This window comes from Quercus lobata, chromosome 8 (assembly GCF_001633185.2).
Source record: "Quercus lobata isolate SW786 chromosome 8, ValleyOak3.0 Primary Assembly, whole genome shotgun sequence".
Taxonomy (NCBI): Eukaryota; Viridiplantae; Streptophyta; class Magnoliopsida; order Fagales; family Fagaceae; genus Quercus; species Quercus lobata.
Window position 1 is genome coordinate 38,418,918 of NC_044911.1, and position 16,433 is coordinate 38,435,350.

The 16,433-nt window shown below is 35.2% G+C and overlaps 1 protein-coding gene across 1 annotated transcript; it reads right to left on the reverse strand.

Moving 5' to 3' along the window:
• Positions 1–1,864: 1,864 nt before the first annotated feature.
• On the reverse strand, positions 1,865–13,930 carry LOC115956842 (ankyrin repeat-containing protein At5g02620-like). The gene is made up of 3 exons (XM_031075123.1): positions 13,444–13,930; positions 2,648–3,180; positions 1,865–2,079 (listed from the first exon to the last, which is right to left on the reverse strand). The coding sequence occupies exons 1-3, from the start codon at positions 13,928–13,930 to the stop codon at positions 1,885–1,887; spliced, it is 1,215 nt and encodes a 404-aa protein (XP_030930983.1). The 3' UTR covers positions 1,865–1,884.
• Between the last annotated feature and the right edge of the window lie 2,503 nt (positions 13,931–16,433).

Here is a 16,433-nt window from a genome sequence, read left to right on the forward strand (position 1 = left end):
CGTTTTGGTATTTGGTATTTATTTTTTTTAGCGAGGGTTGTGGGAAATCTGAGTTGGCCTTTATAATTAAGATGTGTTATGGTGGTTTTTAAGTTGTGGAATTTAGGAATTAATGGTTTAAGTTGATTGTTGCTAGGAAAGTGTGGGAAAAGAATGAAATTCAATTTTGAATTCTAGGTTTATCTTTGATCATTTAGAAGTTTGTTCAATGGGTGTGTGGAAAATCTGAGTGGGACTTTGAATTGAGTAACTAAGATGTGTTATGGTAGTTTTTGATCCTAAGTTGCAAAATTTGGGTTTCAATGGTTCAAGTTGAATGATTCTTTTAAGAATCAAGCAGAGTTATTAAAGGAATTAAGGATGATTTATTGAGATTCAGTATTCTATTGATGTTTTTTAGAAGGCATAATTTTTTATATATATATACAAATGCCACAATTTGATCTTATTTTTGTTCGCCTCACCTCACTGCCCATCGTCGCACTAATTTTTTATGTTTTTCATGTTTATAATAGAGAAAGTGAGGAGGTCGGTTATGGAACCCTAATGGGACAGACTTCAAGTGGGTAAAATGGCAAATTTCAAATCACGGTTAGACAACTTAAATTTTGGTCAAACTATAGGTGAGTAAATTGTAATTCGCTCATATGTTTTTAATATATGGAAATTTTAAACAAATTCACGGTTGAATTAGGTTTTATTCTTATACTCTGCTTACAAAATTGCAAGATGATTTGAGATCAATAACCATGTCATTAATCAGATACTTAAATTTCAAGTTTTTGTATATATTTAATATTGTGCATAAGAGATGAATTTCTAGATCAAATAGTAAATAACATCTGATTGACACAAAATTTAGCATGTGTGTAAGTGTGTTAAGAACATAGGATATATGTAATCTGATAGTAGAATTTTCAAAATATTAATTCAATAAAAAATGGTTAGATAGTATATTATAGCTCAGAGTTACACTAAGTGTAATTTGAACTCAACTTAGGTTAAATAGTTACTCTTTATTTGTATGTAATCAAAATTCCTATACAACGGAAGCTTTATAGCCTTTATCTTTATTTTTTCACTTAGATAGTATCACATGCCCTACAACTACAAGTGCCACCACTGAAATTAGTTATAAATATGGGAAAACATTTTTATATAAAAAAAAAAAAAAACAAAAACAAAAAAGAAGAAGAAGAAAAAAAGTTGGTAGTACACCAGGTCCAGGTATACGAAATTTCTATAAAAATAGCATGAGATACAAATACAATTTACATATAATAGTTTACACTTTATATAGTCTTTTGAGTTTTGACGACTCCATTGGGGAAAAATGAAAAAAGAAAAAAAAAAAACAGTTAAAATTAAATTCTAAGTCATAATGATATACAAGATATGCATTATTAGAAAAGTGGTAGACAACGGACTGCACATCTTCTCAAGGCATCGTTATCAGCAACACTTCCAGTCACCACTAGCAGAAGACAAAAGGGATAGTAAGATATGTAACGCATTATTCGGTTACTTGATGACATTGGGAAACAAAGGAAGAAGTAGAGTGATAGAAGAGACACCAAGAAGACCAAGCCCATGACCATAATAGTAATAGCAAGCCAACTGAGTTTGCTCACAGCCAGGTATATGCCAGCCAAGAAAGCTAGAGACATCGTGGCCAGAGCAACTCCAAGAAGTGGTAATGCTGCCCTGAGTGCGATAAGTACCAAATGGACGTCGCCTAATTGGGCCCAAATGAGAGTGACGGCAACAAAAATAGAGCTAAACATTGCTATAGTATTGCAGAAAATAAAGCCATGAAAAATGTTGTCGCCCAGTATATTAGTGGCCACGCCTTTATCGCCTTTATCTTTATCATCACCAGAGGAGTTATAGCCACCAGGTATTGTGAATCCAGCAGCAAAGGTCACTGTGGCAACAAGGGTAGACACCAATAAAAGCGTGTTGGCTGTCTTTATAGTTGTCTCTGCTCTGCAGCCCTGACAAATTAGAACCTTGTTTTTGAGCACTGGCATTGGGGTTCCATGGCACACCAGCAGCTTTCAGTGCAGTCCATGTTAGCCGCTGCAACATGTAAAAGTGATCTTAGTATATTTGAACTCTTAACGAACTTATACTTACAGCATGTAAAATCGTTATGGTAGTAGTAATAGTAGAAGAATAAGAAGAAGAAAAATTAAATGGTATGATCTCTTATCTACACATTTTTTGACAATCTTAAAGGAGTTTTCAATTTAGAATGCCACGCCTACAATTTGAAAAGATGAAATTTCATTTTACAATTAACAGTATTGCAACTAATGATTGCCATGAATTAAGGAATATTGTCTATTGATATAAGCTTGAAATAATACACAGCACATAAATTACATGATAGCTGAGCTCTGGTACTCCGAATCAGCTCTAATTCTCCTTTTCACAAGATTAACTAACTTTTTCAATCAGTCCAAAGCTTTTGTTAAAAGATTAGCTCATAAGTATAATCCCAAAATGATATATATTGATGTTGCTACTGAATACTGATATGTTGAGCAGATGGAACTCTTTTTTTAATAATTCCAAATATGTGTTTGTTGTTATTTATTTGGTGATAAAAACAGTTAGAGAGCAAATTTCTCTTACTTAAGCATACCTGTCGAAAGGTTGACGAGTTTTCCATGTAGCATTCAGCAATATCAAGAGCTGTTAATCCATCATTGTTAACCAACCTCAGGTCCACCCTGTTATCCCATGTTAGAGCACTCACAAGTTTGGGATGCCAGTGCATGGTGGCCAAATGCAAGGGTGTGTTTCCATCCTTATCCCTTTCGTTTATAAGCGACTCCAGTCCAGGAGTTTCAAGAATGTACTTAATTACATTAAGTTTCCCACTTGTAGCTGCAACATAAAGAATATTCTGACCTTTACTGTTCTGCATCTCTTCTACATATGGCCAATGCTGTAGCAACTCCTGAATGACATGAACATGACCTTTGGCGGAAGCCGTGTGAATCGGGAAGAAACCATCTTTATCTCTTTCCATGGTAGTGGAAGTATTTTTACCAAGCAAGTTACGAACACCTTCAAGGTAGCCCATGGATGCTGCCCAATGGAGTGGAGTCCTTTGTTCTTCATCCTGGTAAAGGATCCAATCTGGCCTTCTCTCCAATATTAAATCTAGAACACCTGAAATTTGACAAATACATGTAGTTATAAGAATTATGTACACACATTTGAAATCTTTACGTATTCCCCGGGCAAAATAAAAACTTTTTGCTTGGGAGGTCCGATTGTAATCTCAAAATATAATTGAAGGAATACATAAAGTGTTGTGTTTAGTTCACACAGGTGAGGTGTGTGTAACAGTGCACTAATTTTTACCCATATAGATTGACACAAACATACACATTTAAATATGTGTTAGTGGTTTCCAAAGTCTTATGATATCCATAAGATTTTGGGTTCGAAATGCTTTATAAGAAATAAGCGCAAACTAATTAACATCACTCAAAAAATTCTTGCTTCAATTTCTCTTTTGGACTTCTAACGTTATAAATTTTAATTAGATATTATTTTTTCATTTAAGATTATAATATCTAAATGAAAATTTGTCTTACAATATTGAAAATTATAAGATAACTATTGCTTCTTTAAGAGTTCGAAGTGGAGATGTTCTTCTGCATCATGTTGGCTTCCTCCACCTTTGGGTATGTTCAAAGCAAACTTTGACAGCGCTGTTTTTAAAAGAAATATATGCAATTGGCATAGCTGTTGTGATTGTGATTTTAAAAACTGGATTGGACTGGCCGGTTCAACTGAAAAATGGACCCTCAATTGGTCTAGTAAAAATCAATAATTTAACCGTAAAAACCCTCGGTTCAACCTATAAAAATTGGTAACTAAACCTTTTCCAATTTTCAAAACCATGGTTGTGATAATTAAAAGATTCTAAAGGTGAAATTAATTATTGAATGCCATCGGTCTGCTTATGATCATGTAATAGATGACATGAAATGTTCAGCTATGGAGCACCCAAGTTTCAGTTTCTCCCATGTTAAACGCAGCGGCAACATTGTTGCCCACGCTTTCCAAAAAGGCAAAACACTTAGATGAACTATAGGTTTGGTTAGAAGAAGTACCAGATGATATGTAGCTCCTATTGTAATAAGGGATGTTCCCTAACCGTTTTTGCTTATTTGAATTGAACTTGATTTTCTAGATAAATAAACGAATAAATAAAAGTTCAATGACTTGAAGGTTTGAATTAAAGATCAAACTTTTTTCCCCTTTCAATTTCAAAAGGGGAGTTCAGGAATTAATTTTTTAATTATTTTTGTAAAGGGATCATAATTTATTTTTCCCATAATTTTGGAGGGGTTATGGCTCTCGCCTCAATACGTTACCTTGCTCTTAATTTCTCGTAAAATCTTATGTATCTATAGCGGTTAAATTTATGACAAAACCTATTACTCATGTAAAATGAAGTAGTATACATTTATTGTAGCATACATTTATTGTACTTTGTGTATCATTTCTTGTCAACTCAAATTTTCAACAACAAAAAAAGAATCTCCTAAATTTTTTTTCCAAAGCCAATTATTTCTCGTAGCCCAAGCCTCCTAATCTAACATTCCAATTAATGCAATTGCAATTACTCTAATCTCCGGCATCAATAGTGGTGTCATATCGAAACTAGACAAGTTTTTAGCAAAGTTGAAGGAGAACATCATCAGGATTCAGGAAGAACCATATTATTATAGTTAGGGATTTAATAATTTAAATAGATATAAATGAAAAAATAGGTATTTAATTATTTTTATTAGCTTGTTTTGTTTAAAAAATAAGTTTGATAAAGATAAATTATAAATATACTATCCTCATCACACATGCTTCATGCGTGCGATGAGGCTTTTTTTTAGCAAAAAAAAAAAACTCAGTGTTTTTATTTTATATATATAATTTTTATTTTAAGAATCTAATTTATAAGTAGATAAAATAATTTGAAAATTAACAGGCAAGTGATCCTATTTTTTAGGCAATATTTTAGTGGAAGTTAAAGTTGTATTTTTACCTTTAGTTTTGTCTCTACTTAAATATAGAGGTGTTGAGACATTTTTGAACTAAAAAATGAGATATCCAAATAGGGGAAATAGTTTTAAAAAGTTAGTATATACAACACATAAACTAAAATAAGGTAGAGAATAAGTTTAGAAAGTAATAAATAGCAGCACTACTTTTACTTGTGTTCTGCTTCATAATGGTAGTTTGAACAGGTGACTTTCCTCTTAGTCTTAGCCTTCTAGACTGGTTCTCAGTTATTTGTTGCAACATAAACCAGAGACAATAAGAGGAACCATCTGCTTCAGTGGCTAGATACAAGGGTGACTTCTCTTCCTTGTTTAAACAAAACAGCGGCTCAGGTTCTAGCTCGAGCACTACCATCAGAAGAAAAGAGGCCAGATCTTCGTGTCCATCAGGGCTTCGTGCAAACAAGTGTTGCCTTCCTCATTTTGATCCTTCAACAACCTAGTTAAAGTTTCTCTCGGAGTACTATCAGGCACGTGGCCTCCATTATTAAAAGATAAAGGCTCAGAAGTGATAGGCCAAAAATGAATTAACCTTTTGTGATAAATTAACCAATTAATTTAGCCAAGTGAAATAATTAAGTTAATTAACATGCAAACGAGTGGTAGCACAAACAAATTACCAATAAACTAATTATGCAGCAGAAAGTAAATAATACGATGATTTGTTTACGAATAGGGAAAACTTAATGGCAAAAACCCCCACCGGGTGATTTTCAGGCCACCACTCCCGAAATTCCACTATTATCAAAATAAGCGGCTATAAGTAAAGGAATCCTAGTACCTTATACCAACCTACAGTTGAACCCCTTACTCTAATACCTAATTGGACTTGTTTTGTAGTGACAATTTCCCATTTTGATGCACGGCTCCCAAGTACGTAACTGACCAATGTGCGAATCCCAGTACACGACTTCAATCACCAAATAGAGAAGGTTGTTAACTGCAAAGTTCTTCAGTTCATCTCAATGATAAAGATCAAGAATATGCTTGGTCACAAAACCCTACAGTGCACATACACAGCAACTTCTTCACAAGAATGATGAACTAGGGCAAAACTTTATCTTCGGTTACAAATTGCTTGAACAAACTTTGCTCAACACATGTGCTTGTGTACCCTTTGACGGCTTTTAAAATAATCCTTTTATATGTCTAGGGTTAGAAGAAAAAAAAGCCAAAACACATAATTACGGATTAGAGTTAAAACAGAACTGGAATTCTGTTTTTCATAAAGCTCGACAGATACCTATTTGTCGAGATGCTGTCGAGCAGCTGTCAAGCCACGGGGCTGGAACAGCTTCTTAAGCTTAATAGAGCTCAATGGATAGCTAGCTGTCGAGTTTTAATGAACAACACTTCTTCAACTTAAATCTTGGACAGACTTGCATGTCTTCAACACTTGATCTTGAAATACAGATTCTTGAAGTATTAAACACATCCTGGATCTACTCAAATACAAGTAAAGTGCGTTTTGTCAAAGGATAAGTTAATTACATAAAATAGTGACATATGTTCCTAACAAGTGAATCACATATGTCCTAACAATCTCCCCCTTTGGCAATCCGTTACAAAACCACAATAAACAAATGAACATATGAGAGAAGTCATAAATCACTCAACTCATATTCACTTGTTAAATACAATAAAATCAATCCTAACACAAACTCTTGAAAAACTTTGCCAAAAGAGAATTTATGGCAAGAAGACTTTAACAACCTGTATTTCTGAAACACTTTAAACAAAACTCATCAAGGCATCTTTGTGTGAAACAAAAATAATAGATTGCATACACGTAATAAGAAGCATGTGCATAAAGAGAGAAAAGAAACAACATATGTAAGGGTAGGTGAAAGAAACATACATCAACATATATGAAGAAGATAAGTATAATGTATGTCAAAAATGGTCACAAGACCCATATACAAGAAAAAATGTATCTAAAATAGAGAAAAGAAAAAGATACAAGTAATTCTCACTACATCCCTAGATATTAACACTTCCCCTAACAAAATGTCCTATACTAACTCTTCCCCTAAGAAAGACTACTCTCATATCCAAAACTACTCCCCCTTTTTGTCACTCATGACAAAGGGTAAGAGTGTCAAGTAGAAATCTCATCGGTAGAGCGTCAAGTAGAAATCTCATCGGTAGAGCGTCAAGTAGAAATCTCATCGGTAGAGCTAGCATTTCCATCATCATCATCCAAAGCATCATCGTCATCACCATCATCATCATCATCATCCTCATAATCAAAAGCCACTGGAGGAGGTGGTGGAGGAGAAGCCTCAAGAGCATAACCACCCATGGTTGCCTGTCACCATGCAATACAACCGACACGAACGTTCACCTGATACAACTCTGTAGAGAGTTTATCAAGGCGAGCATCCATGTGCTGCAGTTGCGCCATGATGTCTCCTAGAGTCACATCGCCTAAAGAAGAGGAGGGAGCGGATGTGGATGGAGCAAAACGGAAGGGAGGAGCTGCTGAATCTGACTGCCGAAACCTAAACTACGCCTCGCTACGTTTAACGGTAGCGTAGTCTATGGCACACATGACAGAAAAAAGGTTGAAAGAGGGAAAATAAACAAAAAAATGGCATAGAATCCGCGTGATAACCGAAGGGAAAATGAGCTTATCACGGGTAACCGTATCCCTATACACATCTAAGATAGAAAGAATAAAATGTGAAGGAAAATCTATAATGAGGTACTGTAACAAGGAAAACAAAAATCAAGCACGAGACTTTGTGATAGAGTTATAGTGAGAGAGTGGGTGCAAAACAAAAGTCATCACCATATTCATGAATCTAGGACCTTTAGCAAAGGGTTTACATGGTGTAAACTGATGATCACCCCAATCAGCAGGACCCTCACAGAAAGCAGAAATCATCTCGTCTTTGGACACAGTCCTTAAACACTTGCAACGGGGGTAGTCAGGATGCTTTACCCTCGAAACATGAAGCACATCTACAACAAGCTACAGTGTGACTACAATGTGCGTACCTCTAATGCGAATAGAAAAGAGAGGTACTTAAAAATCGAATCCATGCATGTTGGAGTAAAACTCCTGGATCAGCATAAATGGACAAATGACCAGGACATCACACAGTGACTCCCATCCCCAACTGTGAATGATAGTGGGAAGGTCAGTATCGGCGAAGTCCACCAAAATGACTTGGCGTTCCAAATGAACACCTTGTCAAGAAAAGTTCTCTGAGAAGTCTTTTCGGGCATCCTCATCACGGAACCAAATATGAGAAGGACTAGGATCAGAAGAAGACAATGCCCTAGAACGCAAAGGGTTATAGGACGAAGTTGACTTATGCTTAAGTGCCATAAACACGACTAACGTAAACAGAAAGAGAGGGAGAGAAAGAGAGACAATCAGAAAAGTCTCAAAGCAAGTCAAATATAACAAGTATATTGAAAAGAGAGTACATATGCATGGGGAATGCATGAACATGTGATATGCAAAAGAAATTGCATCATGAGCTCAGCCCAATCCAATCCTACCAACACACAATAGTTTAACATATATAACACACATCTAAATACATGAAAATATAGTTATAATGCATGTGTGATGCAACGCATGAAGTTTTAAGATCATGTAAGCAAAACCTATCCCAAAATTTCAACAATAACTCATCAATTTTGAAAAACCCTAAAATTTTTCAAAAACCCTAAAACCTAGGTTTCAAAATATGAAATGCATGTAAATGAAGCTTACCAAGTGAAGGAAAACTTGAAAAAGCTTGAAAAATCATTGGGGAAGAGGTTTGGAGTGAGAGAGATAGTGTTTGGGAGATAAACAGGTGCGAACAGATCGAGAGAGATCGAAGAAATGAGAACTGGACCGCGAAGAACAAATATATAGATCCTCAATAATTCTCGATAGATAGAGGTGTCAAAAGGTGTCAAGCCATCTGTCGAGGAAGGTGTCGAGAAAAACAACGTCGACAGATACAGCTGTCGAGAAGTTGTCGAGAAACAAAGCAAAGACATAAGAAAAGAAGCTTATTCAATCCACCAACTGTCGAGAAGCTATCGAGGGTCTAGGAACTTTTTCATTCAATCCACTAGCTGTCGAGGATCTGTCGAGATTGCGATAGGAAAAAATCTTGAGAGCTCGACAGATAGCTAGGTGTCGAGGAGGTATCGAGGAGGTGTCGAGATTGCTTAAAAACTATTTTTCAAGAAGGGAAAAACACAGATATGAATGCAATCAAGCATGCAACTTAACCAAATATCAACATTTTAAGCTCTCAAAATCATCTCTTAACAAAAATTTTAAGCACAATGATCCTAAAAACACACATACACACACACATTAAACAAGTCTAACCAATTTTATATTTCAAAAATAAGTTAAGATAGTTTAGTGAGTATACATTAAAACATGTAAAACCTTGTGATGGCCAAATCACATTGTACCTGCACATGAATCAAAAGTAGTAAAGAATATTGCGTGTTGTGTGTGAAAAACATCGTAAGATTCCATAAGTGTATATATGTTATGACGATTTGAAATATGAGAAAATCACTTTAACTCACACACAATCATAATTGTTTGATGGGGATTATCACCTTCAAGGCACATCCTATAACTCCCACATCTCCTAGAATACACACTTGTAATCATATTTAAAGCATTTTTTATCTTTTTGCTTTTCATTTTCTTTGCATATTTTTATTTCAGCAAATCATGCATGGGCATATAAGAAAGAGAAAAGAAATACCCAATGATGGTAAGCATTTGACATTCCAATTTTACTATGCCGAAGTACACAAATGTCATTGACACTGCACTTTTGCTATGCCGAAGTATACAGTTGTCATATTATGATTGGCGGGCAACAGTGATGAGATGATTATTTATGCCTTTCTCTTAGGATTTTCTAGTCATTCCCGTCAAAAAGAGTGATACAAGTGTTAAGTACAAGAGATTACTTATCACAAACATGAGCCACAAAGGTCACTTGCTTAGTTGTGCGTAGAGATGCTCATCTAAGTTACAAGAGATACAAAATTTAGAAAATTTTGTTTCAATGGCCATCCAAGGTACACAAGTACCAATGTACATAAAACACACACTGTTTTTGTATTTTTCTAATTATTTTCAATTATTTATTTATTTTTATATTAAAAACAAAATAAACAAAACTGAAAACAAACAAAAATATGTTAAACAATGCAAAGTATAAAAACTAGACTGACTCAAAACTTGAAAGCAAAACACACAAGTAATGCACCCACAAAAACAAGAAGAGAGAAAGAGAAAAGTGATAGAATCACTTGGAGCCATTTTCCTTCCACACCCTGAAAGAACTTTTCATTTGATTAAACCCTTGAACCGGTGGTGAGGGGGAAGAATTGAAACCATTCAAGTTCGAAAGGAACATGAGGGCTTTGAGAAGATCTCCAAAGGGAGCAAGGGAGGATTGAAGCTGATTCTGGCTTCCAGATGCTATCATGTCGTTGCTCTGTTGAGTGGCTAGCCACTTATAGCAATTTGGTCCAGTATGACTGGCAACTCCACAATGATGACATAGATGCTGCTTCTTTTGTTTAGGATTTTAAGAGTTAGTCTTCTTAGCCCTAGGGTTTTTAGCTTCCTTCTTATCTCGCTTAAGGGGTACTCCTAAGATAGATTTACTTTTGTCTAAGTTCTCACTAGCTAAATTAGTTTTAACATCATTGTTCTCAATTTCAACATTATTGCTAGGAGGAACAAAAACAATAGTACAAATAGAAACAGTATTAGAGGAAGAGAAACCATGCCCTAAACCTGTTCGATCTGAAGCAGATTTCTGAAGATTAAGCATCTCATTAAGCTTTGCACTTGAAGTTCTCTCCAATTGAGCTCTGACTTGAAACAGCTCCACTTCAAGCTTTTTGGACTTCTCAGCCAAGAAATTGTTCTCGAACCTTAGTACTCCAATAGTTTGATTAGCCTTATCAAATTTTGTGGAAAACTCTTCACGATTAAGTTCCACATCACTGAGCTTCTTGGTGGTCAATCTATAAACTTTCTCATGTTTCTCAGAAAGCTTGTATAATTTCTCATAGGCTGTATGGATATCATCTTGATCATCCATCTTCTCAAACTTGGACTCCACCAATTTCTCTTCTTCAACCACATCTTCAACAGTCCCATCAGTAGGATTAACAGTGGCAGTGAAGGCATTCAAAATTCCTTCATCCTCATTGTTGGAATCATCCTCAGGATCGGTGTCACTCAAAGTAGTAATAAGTGCCTTACTCTTCCTAATGCTCTTGAGATATGTAGGACACTCTTGTTTCATGTGACCGAAACCTTGACACCTAAAGCACTTAGGTCCTAGGGGAACAGTGTACTGACCGCCATCCCTTGCATCCTTCTTCCCTTTGTCTTGGATCTTGAACTGAGAAGACCTGGATTGCCTACGGTTCTTGTTGAAGCCCTTTCCATTATCATTATTCATAAATTTCTTGAACTGCCTGGTGATGTAGGACTTCATCTTAGAATCCTTATCATCTGAAGACTTATTTGTCTAACTGCCCTTAGCCTTCAGTGCCATGCACTTACATTTACCCATCTTGCCAATCCTAGTCAACCCTAGCTCGTAGGTCTACAGATTTCCAAACAACTCTATCAAAGGAATCTTATCAATTTCCTTTAATTCCTCGATTGCCGTAATCTTGGCATGGAATCTTCCCAGGTAAAGATCTGAGCACCTTTCTCACAATCTTAGGTTCAGGAATGGTTTCCCCAAGATTGAAAGCTGAGTTCACTATGTCCTTGAGCTTGGCATAGAACTCATTGAACGACTCATCCTCCTCCATCTTAATCTCTTCAAAGTTTGTAGTGAGCCTCTGAAACTTTGAATCCTTAACAGCCTTTGTTCCCTCATATGTTGTCTGGAGGATGGTCCATGCTTTCTTAGTAGTTTCAGTGGAGGATATCTTCTTGAACTCCTCATTGGTGACCGCATTGAATAAGGCATTCAACGCTCTGCTGTTGAAGTTTGCCGCCTTGATCTTGGCATCATCCCAGTCGGCTGGTGCTTCCTTCGTCTTGGTCCAGCCTATCTCAACAGTTTGCCACACTTTTTCACCTAAAGACTGCAAGAAAGCTCCTATGTGTACTTTCAATATGCATAGTTAGTGCCATCAAATAAATGAGGTATGATTAGTGACTGTCCTCTATTCATGACAAACAATGGTCAATGGATCAACACAACAAAGATTAAACCCTAATCAGAGTGTGCCTGTTCTGATACCACTTGATAGGCTAGAAACAAATTGATCCCTTATGATAAATTAACCAATTAATTTAACCTAGTGAATTAATTAAGTTAATTAACATGCAAACGCGTGGTAGCACAAACAAATCACCAATAAACTAATTATGTAGCGGAAAATAAATAACACGGTGATTTGTTTACAAATGGGAAAAACGTAATGGCAAAAACCCCACCGAGTGATTTTCAGGTTACCACTCTTGAAATTCTACTATTACCAAAACAAGCGGTTACAAGTAAAGGAATCCCAGTACCTTATACCAACCTACAGTTGAACCATTACTCCAATACTCAATTAGACTTGTTCTGTAGTGACAATTTCCCCTTTTGATGCACGGCTCCCAAGTACGTGACTAACCAATGCGCGGATCCCAGTACGCGACTTCAATCACCAACTAGAAAAGGTTATTAGCTACAAAGTTCTTCAATTCATCACAACGATGAAGATTAAGAAGATGCTTGGTCACAAAATCCTATGGTGCACATATATAGCAACTTCTTCACAAGAATGATGAACTAGGGCAAAACTTTGTCTCCGGTTACAAATTGCTTGAACAAACTTTACTCAACACGTGTGCAACTTATGTACCCTTTGACAATCCTTAAAATAATCTTTTTATATATCTAGGATTAGAAGAAAAGAAAACCTAAACACATAATCACATATTAGAGTCAAAACAGAACTGGAATTCAGTTTTTCATAAAGCTCAACAGATACCTGTCTGTCGAGATGCTGTCGAGCAGCTGTCAAGCCACGGGGCTAGAACAGCTTCTTAAGCTCGATGGATAGCTAGTTGTTGAGTTTTAATGAACAGCACTTCTTCAGCTTGAATCTTGGACAGACTTGCATGTCTTCAACACTTGATCTTTAAACACAGTTTCTTGACATATTAAACACATCCTAGATCTACCCAAATACAAGTAAAGTGCGTTTTGTCAAAGGATAAGTCAATTACATAAAATAGTGACATATGTTCCTAACAAATGAATCACATATGTCCTAACAAAAAGGTTTTTAATAGAAAATCAAATTCTTAACACTGTGCTTCCAGCTCTCGCAAGAATGTGAAGTGGCATATCACCTTTTGAGTTTTTCTGGGAAACAAGCCAGGGTGCGTGGTCAGCTATCAGCCGCACCATTTTTCTATTATTCACTACGCTAGCAGCCACTATATGCAGCAAAGTGTTCCCGGAGGGGCTTACTTGTTTAAAAATGGCATGTAAAGGTAGTTCCTTGTCCTTTGAAATCCGTTCAAGGGCATCAATGAAACCATCAACATTGCCTTTTGTTGCAGCTCTGTACAAATCAAGATCCATGAATCTATCTGTACTATTCTGCTCTTCCGAGGTTGACTGCAACGAACTTGTCGCCTGATTAATATTGGGATCATTTGTATGATCAGGTAAAGGACTATTTGGGTTGAATGTTGCCCTTAATTGCTTCATCCTGAGTATTCTCTCCTCTCTTATATTCCTTCTGTTTTGTCTCGCTACATCTATCTTAACATCTTCTGACACGAAACTGGTTTGAATGTGAGACACCCCAAACTCCTCGTCGCTGGAAGACATGATGAGAATAGCAAACACAGAAATGATTTTTTTTTTTTATAAGAAAAAAAAACAAACAAACAAATTATCAGTTCAAAAATACCAGCCCAAAAGGAAAAGAAATTTTTAGAGCTGGAGACTTGAAGAGGGAATTAAATTTTTCCTACCAATATATAATAATGAATAAAGAGGATTGATAGTTACACTACTACTTAATTAAGAGGCCTACTTTTTTGACCAATATATAAGACTTAATTAAGAGGCCTACTTTTTTGGCCAATTCCGCTGTGAGTGCTTGCAGAATTTTGCCAAATCCTGGCCAATTTTAAGTCTTTAGCTCCAAATTCAACACTCAATGACTCAATTGCATTTCTTTCTTACATACTGCGTAACGTCACTTACGTGAAACCTAGCCAATTCCAGTCACGAACTAATGTTACAAGACCTGGCAACGGGTTGGGTTCAAGTTCGGATCCAACACAAGTAAACTATGGGTCATCATATCTCATTTGTCTGGATCAAAACTACTCAAATTTCAAGCAATTTCCACTGTTAACTTTGGCAAATATTATTTTATCTTCCAAGTTTAAAATTAGTTATTTTAATCCACTAATCTTACTTCAAAATCATTTTATTCCTTTAAATTTAAAAATTGTCATTTCCATTGGTAAAAGTTTAACTAAAACAAAATTAGCAAACTAAGTCATTAAAGAACTAAAATGACTTTTTTGGCATAGTTATTGAACTAAAACAATCAACTTCAAAGTTCAAACTTAATCTATCTATCTATCTATATATATATAACCGAAACCTTTGAAACTCTCACAATTTTTCACATCAGCACAATATTTAAAATAAAAAATAAAACCAAAACCCAAAACCAAAAAAAAAAAAAAAAAAAGTCATAAACCCGACACTCAAAAAAATAAAGTTATATAACCAACTTCAAATTTAAATTAAGGACCTCTTTTTCAAAAGTAAATAAATAAATAAAGAACTAAAATGATTTTTTACAAAATTATTAAGTGTGATTTATATTTTGTTTCTTTTTTTTTCTTCTGTCCTTAATTTCTTCTTTGCATTTTATTCCTTTGCCCTTCAAGTTTCAAAAATGTTAGGTTCTAAATATTTAGATATAAATGTTTAGGTTCTAAATACTTTATGTTTTGGCAAACCGAGAACATAAACTTGTCTAGGAATAGAATTTAGGGTCTATGAAGTGTTTTAGACATTGCTCAAAGTGCTACAAGTCAAGATTTAAGAACGTACAAGTTGCAAAAAGAAGAATTGAAAAGCTAACTAGCTCAACCGATCGAAAAAAAGCTTAATCGATCGAGACATAGATCTGCAGAATTTTCATTCAGCCCAACAACCCGCAAAATGTTTAGGGTTTTAGTCCAAACCTACTAGGTATATAAGGAAAACCCTAAAGCACGTTTTTCAAGTCTTGGAGAGCTACTCTTTTAAGATCTATGAGGTTGTTGTACCTTCTATTCTTTCAAGCACTGACTAGAGATCACACTCATATTGCTAGAACCGATGGAGTAAAGTTGTAGTCAAGCTTCAGCTATCAAGCATACCGAAGATTAAAGACATAAGTTGGAGGTTCATGTTGGAGTAGATCCACATCAGAGAAATTTGAGAGGTTCAGAGCTCAATTTGGTAACTATAGTTAGATTTACTATGAATTGATATTTTGTTACTGTAAATCTCAATTTGATATAGTAGATTGTTCTCTTAGGATTGTTCCCCCTAGGTTTTTACCTTGAAACTAGTTTATTTCATTAGTTTTTCTAGGTTATCATATCTTATGTTATTTAGTTTTCTGCTGTGCATGATATGTGTAATGAATGTTTAACCTAGATCTACATAGTGTGCATTTGGCTCCAAATTAAAAAGTTAGCTTATTTTACTATTCAGTTTATTTTTGCTACTATTCATAGATCTTACTACACTTTTTGATACTATTCATGGGTTCCACTGTACTATTTTAGCTAACTTTTACCTTTAACTATAGTACTTTCAGCAAAAGTTTTCAGTTTTAGCAAAATAAGCAGATCCCAAATAGACCCATAATTGACCTAAGTAACAACTTGGCTATTAAATTAGGTTAAATAAACTATGTTTTCAAGGGTCTAAAAACTAACAAAGAAAATTCGTATTTTGAATATTTTGAAATCTTTGGTTGTCGAAAAGCCTAAGTTGGAAGGGGAGAGATTAGAGAGAAGACTCGAAAAGGGCCAATCAAAAGCTGTAGCGTAGCTAAGGAAAGCGAATAGAGTAAAATGATACCATTCCACTTACAATTCTATCCTGTTTATCCTACACCACCTAAATTGAGCCAAGAGCTTAGTAAAAACCCAACTTAATGTCCATCTCCAATTTGACATTTCTATTAGGAAGCTTTTAATGAGTGATTGAATCTTTTATCAAATAAGTTTTTTTTTTTTTTTTTGAAAGAGTTCTTGATGGTTTGTAGCTAGAGATCGCAGCTATTTATATTTGAAATGAATAATTTTATAAC

What these genes read in the sequence shown, in the direction of transcription:
- LOC115956842 (XM_031075123.1), bottom strand. Translation starts at nt 13,930, where the DNA reads ATGTCTTCCAGCGACGAGGAGTTTGGGGTGTCTCACATTCAAACCAGT. An exon ending in TTCCCAGAAAAACTCAAAAG is followed by an intron (nt 3,181 to 13,443) that starts GTGATATGCCAC and finishes GTCAAATTTCAG; the next exon opens with GTGTTCTAGATTTAATATTG. An exon ending in ACTCGTCAACCTTTCGACAG is followed by an intron (nt 2,080 to 2,647) that starts GTATGCTTAAGT and finishes TACATGTTGCAG; the next exon opens with CGGCTAACATGGACTGCACT.